Source organism: Meriones unguiculatus, chromosome 11 (assembly GCF_030254825.1).
Source record: "Meriones unguiculatus strain TT.TT164.6M chromosome 11, Bangor_MerUng_6.1, whole genome shotgun sequence".
Taxonomy (NCBI): Eukaryota; Metazoa; Chordata; class Mammalia; order Rodentia; family Muridae; genus Meriones; species Meriones unguiculatus.
In genome coordinates this window covers 112,878,181-112,896,348 of record NC_083359.1, presented here as the reverse complement: position 1 = coordinate 112,896,348, position 18,168 = coordinate 112,878,181, and the positions used below count along the sequence as shown (strand labels likewise).

Sequence of the window (18,168 nt, the reverse complement as noted above, 5' to 3'; positions counted from 1 at the left end):
GTTAGCTTAGGGCTGAAGGAAAATGGCTTTGCTTTTGATGATTTTCCTATGCAAATGGGCAATGTTCTTGACAGAGACTTGATTCAAGTGCACATCCTGCCTTGTGGCATTAGATGCTGCCTCTCTGTGACCTGCACAGCCCTGGTTATAGTCATCATGGTGCAAATCTCCACTTCTGAAGTTGAAAGAGAAAGGAGAGACTGACACCAGAACTTCTGGCTGGAAGGAAGAAGTATTCCCAACCATGTATCAAATGCTCTGTGTCAAGAACATCTAGGGGCAGACAGATGGATAAGTGTTCGTATACAGCCAGCGATTTCTTCTTCATAATCTTTGCTCCCATCCTGTAGCATAGTATATTCCTGATGATGATGCCAACTATACACATGCAAGTTTCCATTCTACCCAAACACACCTAAACACCGTGTCCCTGACAGCAAATGATCACAGGCTTTTCCAACTTGTTAGTGTTTGTGTGCACATGGGTGTGTCTGTGTGTCTGTGTATGTTGCATGCATGCCTATGAGTATACATTCTCCATGATCATTAGAGCTGGCTGGGGATCTCTGCAGGAATCTATGGCTTCAATGGTGCCAGCTCTTTGCCTGGGGTGACTCCTTGCTAGTGCTGTCTTAGCTGATAGTACATTCAAAACCTAATTGTTATCTCAGAAGAGTGACTCCATTATTCATCCTGACACCATCCCCCGATAGCTGTTTGTTGCAGTGATGTTATATTAATGAGGCCTGCAGATAAATGAACAGGAGATCAGAGTACTAGCTGGTTTCTCAGGAAAGCTGGCTGACTTCTTTATTGGTAACTTTCCATGGAGTCACTCCAGATCTGGGCAGGCAGATTTTTGTCTTTCTTAAAAATATGTGGTGCAGTTGTTTGACTAAATACTTACAATTGTATAAGCTTCTCAAGCAGTTCCATAAATGCATTAGTACCTGAGAGTGTCTGGGAAAAGAATCTAGAAATTTTTTGATGTGAAAAACAGGGCAACAGGAGGATGGATCCACCTCAAACATGTACAATATCAAAAATTAATTATCTTTAGGTTTTTATACTTGATTATTTTTTTATCCCAGTTACATGTATCTGAAATAAGTTAAATAGAATTCTTATTTTATAATCATGGACTACTGAAGCTAGAGAAGTCGCTGAAGTTGAAAATAAGTGAAATTTATACAGTGGTCAATGGAGAAATTGCCCGGTATCAGTATTTCTTGCTGGGAAATGCAGCATGCAGCATGCAGGTTTAGAAACACATGGGAACATTCTTTCAGATTTCAAGTGTGGCAGTTTCCAGTCACTGTCTGAGGCACCACCTTTGTGATTCCTCCTCTGTTTCTCAAGACTTTTGTGCCTTGCTTAGCCTGATGGCTGTCCTAGCCTGCAGGTGCACACTAGTGGTGTTCTCCCACTAGATGGAGATGTCTCAAAGGTCAGATCTCAACTCAGGGGACCTAAGATTGACTTCTACTTGTGGACAAGGGCCAAAAACAAAACAAAACAAAACAAAATTACATGTCACATAACACTTGAGGTAGGCATTAAATAAGAGAGTATGCCTGAAGGGAAAAATATGGTTGTCTTAAGCTCACATACCCTAAAATTCCTGAATTATTTACCCTACTCATAGAAATGAGGTTGAACCTGGTTATCTGTAGGAAGACAATTAAGCACAAGTCACTTTAAGGTTTATTCCAAAGGGTGCTGAAGTACTCAGTAAGCCTGACATCTGCTGGTGTCTTCCAAGAGATTCTAATGCAGGACACACAGATACTCTGGGGTAGAGTAAAGTGGCAAAGTTCATGGGCACAAGAGACCCCAATGACAAAAAAGCCCTAGTTTTCAACTTCTGTATTGCTGCCAATGATATGTGTGACTTGGGGAAAATTATTGACTTTCCCAAGCACCATTTCTCTGGGTCTTGCAATAATTACAACCATCTTGTTTGGAAGGTGAGGATGAACAGTCTACAGAATAGTCATGTTAATTGGAAGCTCCCATTATTGTCATTAGAGTTCTGATCCTTCTTGTTGGAGGTGGTGTCTTCCTTACTTCTGGATACACTATTCTGTTGTCAGTCCTATTTTTTAGAGAGGAGACAGTTGCCAAAGGTGTGGGTTAGAAGTTCCTTTTCTAGGATGTTCAAAGGGAGCAGAATGGCCTATGGAGAAAACACTTTCCAATCTCATCAAAGCAGTCAATGTTCAGGGTTGGGCTATGCTAGGAAGAGCTGTGTACTTCTAGGTGTCTTACCTAATCCTCCAACTCAAGCATAGTGTCTTACATGCAATGGTAACTAATTAAATATTCACTAATGAAAGAATTTATTTCTTAGTGAGCTATGACATTCTTTCTTTACTCAGAATTCTTATTTTGATGGGCCAAATCCATCCCTTTATATGCTGAAGTCCTAATTCATAGCACCACCACAGATACACAGAAAGAATATCATCATGTGACCATGAGGAAGAGTTCAGGTGCTGAGTACCTGGAAGAGATGCCTGCTGTGGATCTTCCCTCATAGCTCTCTCAGGGACCTACCTGAGATCCACACCCTGACTTTGGTCTTATAGCTTCCAGAACTCCAAGAAAATATATTTCTGCCATGTACACCACCTTGTCTGCGATCCTTTCTTAGGCTATCCCGGGAACTAAAAGCAGAAACCAGAGTGGGTTCTTTTGTTACACTTGTTTCAGAGCTTCTTTAAATATTCTTCAATTTTATTTTCCTGAGAACATACTCTGTCTCTTTTCTCTTTCTGCTGAATTCTGATTGTTCATAGCTTCCAAGAACATGTCTTTGGATGGGAGACTCATAAAAGTTTGTCTTTGAGGTTCCATTAGGTTCTGAGGCCCAGTCTGTGGAAAGTATAAACGTGGTTGGGTGGGCATGGTGTTGGCTCTCCAGTCCTCAGCATGCCTTCCATTCCAGGGGCTAATAGGTAACATGTGCACAGAATCCTGGGTGACACTTGAAAACAAGAGCAACCCTACAGGCCCTTCCATGGGACAGCATCATTATTATGCTATGAGTTGGTAAGGAGTAGACAGTGAGTCCAGAGGTGGCCCCAACCTGAGGTTTGTGCAAACTGGAAAATTCAATAGGCTGTACAACTTGTCCTGCATGGAGCTTCTATAATGGATAGACCTTTAGGATTATTGGTTGCTATGGAGACAGTGGGGGTAAGGACAATTAGGGAAGAACACAGCTGTTCATATAACTTTTTATGGGTTCGTTTCCTTCTTTACAGTGGAGAATCTTTGAGGTCATCTCATTTATTCCTCTATTCATAGACAGGAGAGCACCGCTTGAAGCTACACTTTAGTTCCACAGTTGGACACAGACCATCAGATTCCTTTTTCCTCTCCCTTCTAGAAGGACCGTATAGTTAGGGGTTTATGTTGGCTGAGTAGTACTGAGGACAACATGTATTTTGGATATAAGGGAGATATGAGTAAAGATTATCAATACACAGAAGTTTCATAATTATGAGATTCCAAAAAGAGCAATGCCAGCACAAAGGGATTAGGCAAGAAAGTTGAAGAAAATGAGTTGATTCCTCTTAAAGATTACTTTGAAAAAAATGTTATTGTAAAAATAATGGCTCAGAAAAGAGGTTGTACTCTTTCAGGGGATATTTATCAGGCGGTCTTCAGGGTTGTTTTGGTGATGTGAACACTGATCGTTTGGTTAAGGTGGGGGAAGATTAGTTATTTTTTCATTGAGAAGCTACTATTGGTCCCATTGTAACTAATTATTTTATGGGAAGATAGCTCAAGATTGTATAAGTATCATATTTCTCATCAATTTTCATCTTATCTTTGCATCTAAGGACTATCCTTTTCTGAAATAGTTGGAGCTATGCACATTAAAATTGTGACTTTCTTTTTCCACAACTCTTTCTGTACTTATTAGTTTGGATTCTAGTGTAAAGATATATCTCCCCTCCTATTAAATGTTTGTTTATACATATCAGCAAGAACTGGTGGAGTCTCATTCCTGGCAGATCCCCCTTAGGTTGGTTTCTGTGCTCTTTTTCTTTTAATGATTCTTGCCAAAAGTATGCTGCCTGAATTAAACCACAAGGAAACATTTGGTATATCCAAATTAAGGGACACTGACAACATAACTGACATAAAACTCTTTAATACCATGAAGGTCATTATTAGGACATTGGATTAAAGATTAAAGTGACAAGACAATGTCATAAAGGAACATTACACTGGCTCCCAGATTAGACCTTAGATTGGATTTTAGACCAGAGAAATGATGTTATTGTGACAATTTGAAAAAATGCTAATAAGTTATGTATTTTGGTGGATATTACCAGATAAATATTAACTGATAATTACATTATGCTTCTTTAAAATTATAATTTTGGAAAATCTGGGTAAAGAAGATATGAATGCTCTTTATATTATTTTTGTATCTTTTTATAAACTTGAAATTATTTCTTTAAGTGACCAGTTAGAAGAAAGAGAGAAGGACTCACAGGTGAAGGAGGATCTGGGTAGGGGTAAGAGATACAACATCAAAGAAAATAGGATAACAGTGCCTAGTCATTCCAGGCCTAAGTGCTCCCTGCCATATGCAGAGTGACATCTCTGAGTGAGTTTAGAGCCCAGCAAAGTGTTTCTCTTCCCAAAGATGGCCTTTTATATCTCAACATCCTCAATATGAAAATTACCTTTAGGAGCCTCAGAACACCTTCTGTTGCTGATATATTCATTGGAAAAATCAATTATAGCCTAATTACCTCAGGAGGTTAATTAGCCTCCTGTAATTTGGGTGTCCTCTGTGAAGCCAGCAGCCTGTCAGCCCCCAGTCTGTGAACAGGGCAGGTGGTGGAGGCACAGGCTTCCCTGTGAGCAGCTTGCCTTTGGGCTTATAAAGCTCTAGCTAGGCTTAGCAGAAAGACACCAGGCTTTGCAGTCCCAGAGCCCGCAGGTAGGAAGTGCTGATGACAGAGCCTCTCCTGATTTCAGTTCCAGACAGCATGGGTATTGACAGTCACAGAGACTGACAATCACAGCAGAAACACATATTGCAAAACATGAAGCAATACAATTTTTCAAAAGTTACCAGAAAGCACTAGAACAGCTAAGGCACAGAGCTTTAAAGACTTCAAGATTCTAGTTATATGAGCTCAGAGGCTGAAGTGTGCCAGTTTGTCAGCACCCTTTACAGCATTCTCTTCCTTGGAGACAGTCAGCAGACATGGTCACTGGCCAGATCTGAATGTAAGCTAGTACTAACATCACTCCGTGTCTGGGGGCAGGGTCTATGCTTGTGTGAGCTTATCCTGTCACAGAACTTCACAGTGATGCAGCAATTCTCTCCACCACATGAACTGCACTCTTTTCCACAGACACACACATGCAGAAAAGGCACATAGCACTTCCTTCCCACAGTCTTGTGTTTAACTCCTTCTCTGGAACTTTGGAGCCTCACCTTGGCTATTTGGGGTTGGAGCTCCTGAAATGGAGAGATCATGTCTGGTCTATGCTAGCAATTGACTGAATATTAATTAAGGCAAAACATCACCACTTCTATCTTCCTTTGGTAAATCATGGAGAATTTTAAAGTAACTTTTTGAAATCTGAGCTTAAATACCAGTGTTGTCTCTTATTTGTCTCTTATTTGGGACTCGTTTTCTTCTTCTGTGAAATGGCTCTGAGAAAACTTAACTTCTGACAGTTGCTATAAAAATAAAATATATCAAAGCCAAGCATGTTAAATATCTGCTTTCTGGTCAGTCATGTGAAGGTTATAACATCCCTTTATCTTGTGGTTTCTGTTTTCCTTGAACTGAACTGAGGCTCTGATTGGGTCAGAAAGGAGTTCAATACATTTTTCAATATTCTATGACATAAGAATGGCTTTGGGTAAATGATTCAGAGACAGGAACAGTGCATTAGCTCAGGAAAGATAAAGAAAAAAATATAGTTTCTCTCTGATATCACAAGGCACTTATGGCCACCAAGGCACTTCCCATGGCCTTTGTTCTTAATAGAGGATGCACAATTTAGATTCAATGAAAATTGACAATTATCGACTAGGCTGCAGTTGAGAGCAAATAGCGTAAAACAAAACTGTGCCTCTTCAGACCACTCACCCAAGCAGTTGTTCTCTCTCTCTCTCCATATCAACTTGCTATTCTGGAAACACCATTATTTTTTCTAATATAGTTAATTACTTTATTTATTCCCATGAAACGGACAAAACAAGCTGGGACCAAGACAAATTCCTGAGAAATAGTATATAGCTAACATATGTCCTGTCTACTTCTGTTTCTAATTTTGCACCTCTGAACTCCTTGCGGTTCCTCAAATAGCAGCTCTGCTGAGAAAAGATAAAGCCACTTTCTGAAATGTTCCTTCACCATGGAGTCAATATCTGGCCTCTACCTGGCTCAGCCAGCGTAGCCTTGCAGCCGGGCTGCCTCCCTGATGTGCATGGGTGTAGACATATACACCCATCATGCACTGCACTGGGGCATGGACAATACTCCTGTCACTATGTCTTTTCCTAGTCCAGACACACAAGATGTTTCATATTTCTCTATGAAAACACCCTCTCCAGGAACTCAACCACAGTACATTTCTTTCCTATATCTCTGATTGTTCCCTTCTCTTTCGGAAGTTGGATACTTACCTCTGTAATCTGGGGGTTGGAGCACTTGACATTGTGGCTGGACCAGTCGAGCCAGGGGCTAGAAGTGCCGGGGCAGTGCTGCTGAAGGGTACATCTGCGCTCACCATTGCACCAGCCACACTCAAACTTGTGGTCAGCCTTGAGGCAGAGACCACAGCTCTCCCGCTGGGCTGCACACTTGTAGAGATGCACTGCAAAGAGAAGGGGCTGCCGTGAATAGGACTGTAGAGGCTCACCACATACACTCTGCCTGTAGGTGCAACAGATTGCCCCCACCGCAGACAACATCGGGGTCACCACCACTGCAAGAGTGAAACCTGGATAGTGAATGAGGCGACAAGGCAGTCATCTAGAGGCAGAACAGAAAAAGTAAGTTCAAGTTTTCTGCTCCTGGACTAAATGAGATCCCTGCTTTAATTGTGGCTTCTCTGTTTCCTAGTAGTGTGACTAAGAATTTAACTCCTCTGAATCCTGTTTAACTATGTTTATCATGGAGCTAAAAGTTGGTATGGGAAGGTTTGAACGAGATGCTATACACTGAATTCTCGGCAGTGCCTAGGATACCCTAGAAGCTATCTACACACCTATTATTTTTTCTCTGAACTCTAATGCTGTTGGTGAGCACTCTCTCACAAATGAGAGATATGGACTCATTTCATTATTGCATGTGAAAGTGAAACTCAAATAGTTGCAGTGACTTTTCCAGCTTACTGTGGGTACTGGTCTCAAGCCTGAATCCTGTTGTGTTTCCTGTGCTGCCGATGGTGGGTCCTGGAAAGACAGGAATCTCAATTGGCACCCTGGAATTTATGTGGGTCTGGGAATGGAGTCATCTTGTGTTTGAAGAAAGTCCAGGTAGCTGAAGTAGGAGGCATGCTTATCCCAGTGTAGATAAAGAATGTGTTTTCAAGAAGACAAACTAGTTCTTGATAGATCACACAATCATTCTGCAAACATTTTGCCTTGAGTTTTCTCTAACTGACTTGGAGGCCCTAGAGGAACTAGCTGTCAAGTGTAGTTGTTTCGTGAGCCCAGGTTTTAGTCCTCTCTTTTAGTACTAGGAATTCAGAGTGCCAAGTGAATTCTTCAGATGGATTCAGCTTCTAAAAGTAGAGATCATCAGTGCAGACTGATACTGTGTTATCATTACTTAGTAACTAGCATGTAACAACTCTCTTCCCCACATTTACATTCCACTATACATTGTAAGTAATCTAGAGATGATTTAGATATTTGCAGTTATGTGTAAATACTATGCCACTGAATGTGTATATAATTTCATGGGGATATTGAGCAATGACTCAGAAAGTCACTTTTCATCCTTCCCAGCCAAGTTGTCCTAAGCTTTTGTGACCTGGCTGTGTGCCTCTGCTGGAGGTCATGTGTATGTCCCATGGGAGAAGCATTTTTCATTCTTCCATAGCATTCCCTGACACCTCTGTTCTGTCCAGCTTCCCCTGTCTCAGCTGCACAAACCATATAGCACCCTAAATCCTAAGTACCCTTAGGCCTGTGGTTTCTAACACACAGGAAAGGCAAGGGAAATCTGAAATTGGACAAGTACTTTTGGAGCATTTATAAATATAAATCATATAATCTTTATCCATTAGCTTCTTATGTCCTCAGCAAGACCCTAAGCAGTGGGATTCCTTTCCTCTGGGGAGGGTATGAAGACACTAAGATGTAGAGCGGTGCCAGAGTTAGTCCTAATTTGCATGGTTCAAGTAGAAACACCAGCTGTGGAACTTGGTTTGCTGAGTCTGGGAACCTGGATTCCTCCAAACCCAATCCATGTACAGCTTTCTCTTACATTGAGGATCTGGTAGACACAAGTGGGAAGGCAAGTCAAGGCTGCTTGAGCGCCTACAGAGCCTGGCAGATAGCAGGAGAGTCTGCTGTACCAGTCTAGACCTGGTGCTGGCAGATAGCAGGAGAGTCTGCTGTACCAGTCTAGACCTGGTGCTGGCAGATAGCAGGAGAGTCTGCTGTACCAGTCTAGACCTGGTGCTGGCAGATAGCAGGAGAGTCTGCTGTACCAGTCTAGACCTGGTGCTGGCAGATAGCAGGAGAGTCTGCTGTACCAGTCTAGACCTGGTGCTGGCGGATAGCAGGAGAGTCTGCTGTACCAGTCTAGACCTGGTGCTGGCAGATAGCAGGGGAGTCTGCTGTACCAGTCTAGACCTGGTGCTGGCAGATAGCAGGAGAGTCTGCTGTACCAGTCTAGACCTGGTGCTGGCAGATATAGCAGGAGAGTCTGCTGTACCAGTCTAGACCTGGTGCTGGCAGATAGCAGGAGAGTCTGCTGTACCAGTCTAGACCTGGTGCTGGCAGATAACAGGAGAGTCTGCTGTACCAGTCTAGACCTGGTGCTGGCAGATAGCAGGAGAGTCTGCTGTACCAGTCTAGACCTGGTGCTGGCAGATAGCAGGAGAGTCTGCTGTACCAGTCTAGACCTGGTGCTGGTAGATAGCAGGAGAGTCTGCTGTACCAGTCTAGACCTGGTGCTGGCAGCTATAGCAGGAGAGTCTGCTGTACCAGTCTAGACCTGGTGGCCATTTTCCTCCAAGATCTCAAGGGAACCTCTGGGATCTAACTGATCTAACTAAGCAAGGAAAATATCTATCTTCTAGTGATAAAAAGAAAAAAAATCTGGTTTAGGAACAAGCAGACACAAATTCCCTAGAGTGAGGCCTCTCTTGCCATTAGGCTGCAGTGGCTTTACAGTGCACCTGGGACAAGAAGCTGTATTTCGCAGACACCGAAGAACCCCCAGATCCTACTATCCCCTTAACTGCACTCCTGGTGCCCAGAGTTGAAGTAGAGATTATGACAACTCCATTTACTTGAAGCATAAGAGGACATGTGGCCCCTGATGGGAGGGGCTTTAAATCTCACCCTGAGCCCAGCAGCAGCGGCAACAGGCCCTCACCTCAGTGTGTACTAATTGTTTGCCAGCTCTGAAATCAGACCATCTTAACACTTACTATATGACTCAGCTTCACCATCTACAGGGTGGGAATAATAATAGCACACATTTGGAGTTACTGAGGTAAGTAATGAAAACAATTTCAAGCGAATTGCATAATGAGTGCCTTATATGACAAGCGTTCAGTAGATGGGTCATTCTGAAGGGCTGCCCTGAGGGTAGACCTGCCAGGACCTGCTTTCTGGATGAGCATAATATGAGTGTACAGGGCATGAGCCTCAGAGTTTCCATCTTGCTCTATCCCAGACCCACTTTCTGAACTTCTTTTCTTCAGATGTGAGCCTGAGTTAACGTACTAATCCCCTACTAGTCTCAGGACTAGACACAGGCTTACAGGCCTTCTTTGTGTTGTGACAGTGACCAAGGCTGAGAACATGGGAAGGAGAGCCTGCATGAGAACAATATCTCCATTTCTAGGGAGGCTGGAAGGATGCTCTGTGTGCTGCTCTCCTAGGTCAGGTGCCATGGATACATCAAAGTCGCCAGGAACCAGAAAACAGTGCAGATGAACAGGCAACCACCTGGCGGATGCTCTGGTTGTAATAAAACAAGGCTCCCAACAGGACTCCTTTGATGGCTTCAAATGTTGCTTTAATGGTCTCTGAAGAACTCTGCTGGCAGAGGGGGTGCGCTACTCAAAGCACAGTAGCAGCCTGCTCTGATCGCTCTAACCCCAGCCTTTCCCAAGGTCATGAAAAGATCTAGCTTGCACCTGTAAGCAGCTGCTTACCTTTCAGGTCCTGAGGGTTGTCAATTATGAAATTGCCATTCCACACCACAGCAAAGTCCACTGCTAGGTTGCTGATGTCCATCCCATCATACTCGTACTGCAGAAATAGGACAGAATCACACATTTGTCAAGGCTCTCTCTCATAGGAAGCCAGAGTGTAAAGCAACTCCTCATGCTGCCCAAAAAGACCCTATGATACCTGACTTTAGTCAGTAACGATACCAGGAGCCAGCCTAAGTCTCTGGCTTAGTGTTTAGTTCTTATTGAAATCTGAAAGGGTTCAGGTTTCCACTACTTTCTCCTACTGAATCCATCAGCTCTAAACACGCTTGCTGAAGCTCCTCTCTGTATAGTAGTTGAGTTTCTATCTCAAAAGGAATGTTGTTTTCTCCCTACGACTGCCACCCTTTGAGCTTACCCTTGTTCATTTAGTCTAGCTCTCATTCATCCTCCTGTGTTCTTTCTGATATCACTTCTAGTACCTCTCCCCCATACACCATCCCCTCTGCTCCCTCCTAGTCTTGGACTCTTGATCTTGCCGCCATTTTCTGTCTTTAGTTCGGCACTTTCCTGGCACTAGGATGCCTTTTTCATGCATGCATTTATTCTCTAGAGTGCATGTGTGTGGGGACTCAAAATTAATGTCCTCATTGCAATCTCATACCTAAAACCTATAGCAGGGCATGTGGCAACAGTTGTAGAGTGGCTGGTTGGTTTCTCTCTCTCAGGTGTATGAGATGAGTTTTTTAATGTGTTTGTGTGCATGTATGCCTGTGTGTATGGGTGTATGCATGCATGTGTGTGTGTGTGTGTGTGTGTGTGTGTGTGTGTGTATGCATATGGAGGCCAGAGGTTGAGACTGGACATCCTTTTAATCATTCTCCTTATTTTCTGAGATTGGGCAGGAGTTTGTAGATTTTGTTAGACTAATTGCCCAAAGGGATCCAATGTTCCTCCATCATTTCACCCCCAACATACAGTTGTGAGTCTTTGTGACCAGCATGGGTATGAGGGAATCCCAATTCAGGTCCTTATTATTGGGGTGGCAGGCACTCCGCTGACTGTGCTATCTCCCCGCCCCCCTCCTCTCCTTCTGCAGATAGGTTTTACCCAGGAAGATGTGAGCAGTTTCTTTCTTAGACACTTACCCAGGTAAAAAAAATAAATAAATAAAAGGCCTCCACCAGAGGCTGAGTCTCCTGTTCTTCTGACCCTCACAGAGCCCTTCAAAACGTCCTGGATGGCCCAGTCCCCACTGTACTCTGCTAAGTCTCCTGGTCAGTCCTTCTTTATGTCTGCCCATTTCTAGCCATGGTCACTTAGCTCTGGAGGGCATATCACCATTGCCCTCCCACCCAGCCTTCCATTGCCTTCTTCCTTTGTTGTGCTCTCTTTCTCAGTCTGGCTTCCTGTGCACTTGGCACCGATTACAAATTCTATCAAATGCTTGTGACCCCAGAATCTGACAGCTCCCTGATAAGAGGCCCAGATTCTCTTTATCTCTCCCAGGCGAATTAGCTTCCCTCAACACCTTTGTCAAGTCCTTCATCTCTGAGCTGACCCCCCACAGTCAGAGACAGGGAGTTGGCAGATAAAAAGATCTTCTCTGAGCTGGAATTATAATTAAACACCTTGTGCTTTCAGTCCGCCATTCTGGGCAGGTTTAACCCCTGTGGCTCCTGAAATGCTGTATTGCCTTCCTCTCCTTCCATCCCTTCCTGTTCATCCTCATCCCAGAGATGCTCTCCAGTATCCTCACATATTACATGGGATAAGGTGCTAGGTGGGGTTGATCCCTTTTGGCAGAAGTTTCCCCAATGGCAAAATGTGCTCTTTAACTTCAAAAGGAACCCCCAAATCTTAACTTCCACCATTAAGGTCCTCTTGAGGGCTCTCTTCTCTGAGATCTGGCTCAGCGTGCTTGCAGGTTTTTCTGTCCCTAGTGACGTGGGTGTTGCTTATGATGCTACATGATCTATGGCCTTGGCATATGTGTGAGGCACTTACTGAACTATTTTGGCACTGCACACTGGAACTGTTGAAGCGCAGGGCAGGGACTCGGTGGACAGCCCCTTGGATGCTGAGCACACACTCGTAGCCTCGCTGGCCAGACTGGGGTTGGGGCAGGTTTCGGGCCTTCAGAGTAATTGGTTTCACTTCCCCGACTGGGATCAGAATCTCCTCCGTGGGCACAAGCTGGGGACAGTCCTAAGTGAGCAAGCAGAGCTCCATTAGTCTTCCACTCAGAGCTCTTTACTCACCTGAGCCAGGACAGGACCTTCCTGTTTCCCAGTGGGCTGCCATAGAAGAGCTGCACCTTAACATGTTGAGTCAATGGGGAGGATAAGATCTTTTCTTCCTTCTGGGCTTTGATATTGTCAACACCATTCCACAAGCCATCCTAATCTTGAGGTGTGTATTACCATTTAGAATTTAACTTTCAAACACTAGTATGTCAAACTGTGGGTTTTATCTCTTGAGACTAAATGAAAGAGCCTCCATGGGTTCATGTCCCCAGCTCTGGCACCCCACCTCTGGTTTCATCTGGTTCCCCAGCCCCTTAGACCTTTACATTGTCTGATGCCTGAGGCAGCTGTTATCTACAGCTTCAGCTTCTCAGCTCCAGCGGAGCCAGGATTTCTAGTTCTCCAGGAGGGGAGATCAAGTCCCTCCCCCCTCAACCCCCCCAGCTATGCTCTAAATACTTGCTCTGGCTTTTTATCTCTTTTCATTACCATGTGTGAATGCTATGCTGCTTTGGAAAACAAAATTCTAATAGAAAAGTGTAGTAGAAAGGAGGCATGCAAAAGGTGCAGGAGAGCAGAGTGCGGCGGCGGGGGTCGGGGGGAGCAAAGAGGTCAGTGTTGGTCAGTCTGTGTCTGGAGGCAGAGGTACAACACCACAGTATTGACTTCTCCCTCCTTCAGGAAAGATCTGAGTGTTGTTGGCTGCTATGCCCCCTACAGGGTGGATATGAAAATTCTTCATTGGGAAACATCTCTAATCTCCAGGGATCTAAAGTTAGGGAGTTCTTGCAGGAAGCTCCACATTCCCTGTCTGCTGGACACTAGTTCCTGGGGGGATTTGGGGAATATGTTAGATCTCACATAGTTATAAGGCCTGCAGAGGGTACTGCTGGTATTTGCTGCCTGAGTACCAAAACTGCTGGACATTCTGCAAGGTGTGGACAATCTCCAAGAAAAGACTCCAGAAGCCAGAAGCCTGTTAGAAGCTTTGTGTAACACAGGCTGTTGAGTAATCATAATCTCTACTGTAGATCTGTCAGCTTCTTTGTGCGGACACATACAGTCTCTTTTTTTGTTCAGATCCCAGTTGCAGACCTATCATACTCCAGTCTCTACTTGCCTACAAACCTTTTTGTGTTTTCACATTATTGTCTGGACATACTGAACACATGTCCATCTCTCATACTGTCCGCATACCTGGCCTTTGTATATGCTTTTCTCCCTATTGAAGACTAACTCCTATTGACCACTGTCATCTTCTTCCTGCCCCTGCCCTACCTCAACATAATCAGATAGCTGATCATTAGTTACCCAGCCTTCCAACTTGGCTCAGGAAGGCTGGCCTGACCCTTTCCTGTACTGACTTCAAGAACTCTTGGGTATTGCTCCATGTTTGCCCTTAATCTGTGGAGCCACAATTTCTATGGACTTGTTTTTCTTGCTTAGCTGTTATCTTCTCAAGGACTAAGTCTGAACATTTCTACCCCACATCTCTAATCTTCATCTTGTGTCAGATGTGTAGTGGATACTTAACCATTGTTTGTAGGAGGGTGACTGTAAAGAAGAAAATAAAGCAATAAGTAAAGAATTTTGAAGTTTCTTGTTAGTTTCAACTTTGGAGGCTAATAAGGTATAAGAGAGACTTAAGAAGCAATTTGATTCCCAAGCGGGGGACTACAGACAGCCATGGTTTCTGGAGCTCCATAATTACCTACATGCACAGCCTTATCTATTGAGGTGTATGACCATTTATACTGAGCTGGAGCCAAGAGTTTCCTACTGAGGACTGTCTGGGAGGACTAGGAAGGGTAAGCTTCCAGGGTAAGCTTGGCCACTCCTGCCCACCAGCAAGCACCTCCTTGTAGGACTCCAACAAGTGGCTCTTCCAAGAGACAGGATTGTAAGGAATCCCAGAGCAGATGGGTCCCCATTTAGAAGCCAGTTTGCTCAACCTGTCAACTCATAGACCTGCTCTTTACTGTTCTTTTACTTTCATGCCCTGCAGGTACTTTTGACAGAGTCCTTTACAGATTTATAGGCAGGGAACCCAGATATCCCTCTAGCTTAGCTAGAATTTATGATAGAAATAAGTCTGCCATATGATGGGCGTGTATGTGATTGTACATGTGCACAGACTTAGAGAAAGACACACAAACACATAGAGAGAGAGAGAGAGAGAGAGAGAGAGAGAGAGAGAGAGAGAGATTGAACCAAGTGCTATAAAGGACAAGTTCTTGTTTTTCTAATGAGTTCAGAGAACAAATTTAAATTTCAGAAGGCCTAGTATCTTGAAGATACGCTTTTGGAAGTATGGTGTCTCAGCTCAGCAAATAAGACTCTAGCATCCTTTATACATTTGACAACAAAAATCTCCCCAAATTTGGCCCTCAGTATCCATGAATTCTATCAGCCAATGACCAAAGATACTTGAAGAACAAAAGTTGTAGCTGTACTAGATATGTACAGAATCCATACTGTGATTATTTCCCAAATAAAGAAAGCAGCTACTAATATACACTGACTAATATGCAGAGTGAGAGATTCTGAGTAACCTAGAGATCATTGAAGGTACAGGACAGATTGTATGTTGTTTTATGAAAATATCACACTGATTAACAGAAGGAACTTGGCATCTGCACAGGGATCTGGAACCAGTCCCTGTCCTCTACGGCTGTGGAGAGATAACCGAATATACTTCTATATGCCAGTGGTGCATCCAGCTTAGAGACTGGAAAGTCATGGCAGGAGTTATTTATAAGTTACTATATTTTTCCAAAGAATAGTCTAGAATTTTAGAAAACTTCCTGTGCTCTTTTGGATCTTAAAAAGGCTAATTTTAAAGATGATTAACAGGCTTTTCCCTAATGCCTAACCATGCTCAAGATTGGCCTAGTAGCAAAAAGGATGCATTGGCTTTGTTTATTTAGCAATTGCTCTGGGGTCAGATAGAAAAGAACTTTTCTTCTATTCCCAGGGTAAAGGAAAAAAGTGGTTGGTATTCCAACTACACAATCTGCATCGTTGGCAACAAGTAAGATGCAGACCTGGTCTGTGGGATGGATCCAAGAGGGCAGGAGTTTGGGGGTAGAAATGACAATGGTAAGACCAGGGGCAAAGGCAGGAGAACGGGCAGCCGGGAAGTCTCAGAGTACATCTGGGACTTGGGGAGGTGACAGGTTCCTGAAGCCATTCTTTTGACACTTGTTCCTGTGCACACAACACAGAATGGAGTGGGGTGGGGGAGAGGAAAATAGAGAAGAGGGAGGAGAGCAAGAAAAGAGGAAAAGAGAGAAGAGAGAATGTTTTTGTACTAAGGACAAGAAAGCCAATAACCATTATTAACTGTTTTTTTTAGAATATTAACATTTTCATAATACTGATGGTCCCTGCTGACCCTGCAGACTTCCCAATAACGACCTTAAGTTATCTTATCTCCTCTGTGTACCTCACATTGGAGCCAGTTTAAATAAAGGAGAACAGATATCCTGTTTGAGAGCACTGCAGGGCTGGGTGAGAAGCAGGGCCATGCCTTGCTGCTTACTCAGTTTGGTTGGGATCCCCCGGTTCTGTGCTGAGGACCTGTTAGTCCTCAAAAGGGCTTCTTCCATGTGGAAATGGCATTATCTTCACCCGCTGGACTTCAAAGAGTGAGAGCAGCCAGCATCCTGGGAAGCTAATCGGATTTATTTGGTTCTATCTTTCCCTTGGGATGGGTGTAAAAGAGATATTTATGTATCTACATCTCACTAGAGCGGTTTCAGCTGTGGAAAAGATGAGCTTTCAAGGCTGATAGCTATACGTGTTCCTGTGCACACTACCTGCTAACTCTGTGTTACAGCAAACAGAGGTTTAGGTAGCTTGTCAGAAAGCTAGGCGGCTCTACATGGGGCGGGTGTAGAAAAGATGAAGCCCATCACCTTCAAAGGGCTTGAGAGATGGTCTGGATGAAGTTCTGCCTCTTCCTGTACAGAATGGGGTTAGTAATACCTGACAACTAGATTACACAGAAGAAGAATCTGCAGTGATGTGTGGTAACAGGCTGGGTTAACAACTGCTAATATGCTGGGCGCAGTGTCCCACGCCTGTAATCCCAGCTCTTAGGGAGGCAGAGGCAGGTGGATCTCTGTGAATTCGAGGCCAGCATGGTCTACAAAGTGAGTCCAGGAAAGCCAAGGCTACACAGAAAAACCCTGTCTCAACCCCCTCCCTCCAAACTGTGTATTTCTTGTACATGTACATGGCAGAATCAGGTGATTCAAGCTTACTCAAAGCCACTTTGGACTGAGTTCTGACATCTGCCTTTCTTTGACCAATCAGAGGAATACTGGGCCTGTTTTGTCTGTCATAGAATCAGCTTAATAAATAGTCAATAAATAGTGAATAAATTTGTGAAATTTATTCACTAATAAGGTGATGCACACATGACAAATAAGCAATGGATGTAAGATACTATATTTCTATTTCCACATTGCATGTGCTGTGGCCCAGCTTGTCAGTTCTTTCTTGTCAGGCTTAAGCATGGCTTTAGCCTAGCAGGTTCTGGAAGGATGTAAGTAGATGAATTTATAGAAATGGCCCTTTCTTTGGAAGAATTTTAATCTGTGGAGATAGATTTGTGTTGGTCCAGCCACAACTGAACCCTCATAACCAAGAGTCAGACCAAAGCCGTTCTTGCAAGCATAACTCTGGCCATGGAGACCAATATGCTCACGGGTCCCAATTTTCTGAGAGAACAAACTAGTCAGATTTTTCCAGATGCTGAATTCTCCACTGCCTTAGGCAATATCCCCAAATTGCTGCTCTCCTAGTTACTACAGGTGCCAAATAAGAGTTATGTGAAACTGCATTCAGCTTAGAGAATCAACCGAAATGCCATCTGTCAGTGGTTCTCAGTCTTTAGCTTCATCTGGGAGAGCGCCCAAGAATTTGAATCTCTAGCAACTTTCCAGGTGATGCTGACGGCACAGTCCTGGGAAGGCATGCTGAGAAGGGCACCACAGGTGCAAAACTATGACACACAACAGTTGCAATGCTGTGCTAACTTGCGGAGCTAATCAGTGATACATTGCTTCTACCAAGGGTACAGGCATGAAATTTTGATTCAAAGATGGAAGAGGGGCTTGATGGAATTGGTAAAAAGATATTCTAGTGAACCCAAAATGTTATCTAAGGTATTTACAGTTCCCAAACACCTTTACCCAAACTGGGCAATTCAGTTTGTTATTCTTTGAACTTTGTGGAGTGGGCTTCCCTAAAGCAGAGCTTTGAATAGAAACACTGAGCCTGGAAACCTCTGACCAGGAAGGAATGTGTTATCAGCTGTGGCTAAAAGATTCAGTTGTATTTTAGGACTTTGAGAAAGTGTTTCTAACTACTGTGCTGGGGAACTGCACTCCACTTCCTTTGCTGAGTCATGCCAGTAGCTGGATGAATTCTGGGTTTCCCTCACAGCCTCCATTTAGTCAGGGTTGTGCTAATAGCCAGCATGCATCAGGGCAAGAGAACAGCTGCCTACACAATCTGAGGGAAATGGGGA

General features: G+C 43.8%; 1 protein-coding gene across 3 annotated transcripts in view; it reads right to left on the bottom strand.

The window, feature by feature from the left end:
* The window catches only part of Plxna2 (plexin A2), a 204,742-nt gene that overhangs the window by 45,490 nt on the left and 141,084 nt on the right, over positions 1-18,168 (bottom strand). For all 3 annotated transcript variants that reach the window (XR_009584712.1, XM_060364968.1, XM_060364969.1), the window contains 3 exons: positions 12,394-12,594; positions 10,387-10,483; positions 6,671-6,861 (listed from right to left, as the gene is read on the bottom strand). Coding sequence is in view for 2 of the 3 variants with exons in the window: in XM_060364968.1 (XP_060220951.1) it covers positions 6,671-6,861; positions 10,387-10,483; positions 12,394-12,594 (489 nt within the window). In the remaining variant the exon portion in view is untranslated. The remainder of the gene's footprint in view (positions 1-6,670; positions 6,862-10,386; positions 10,484-12,393; positions 12,595-18,168) is intronic.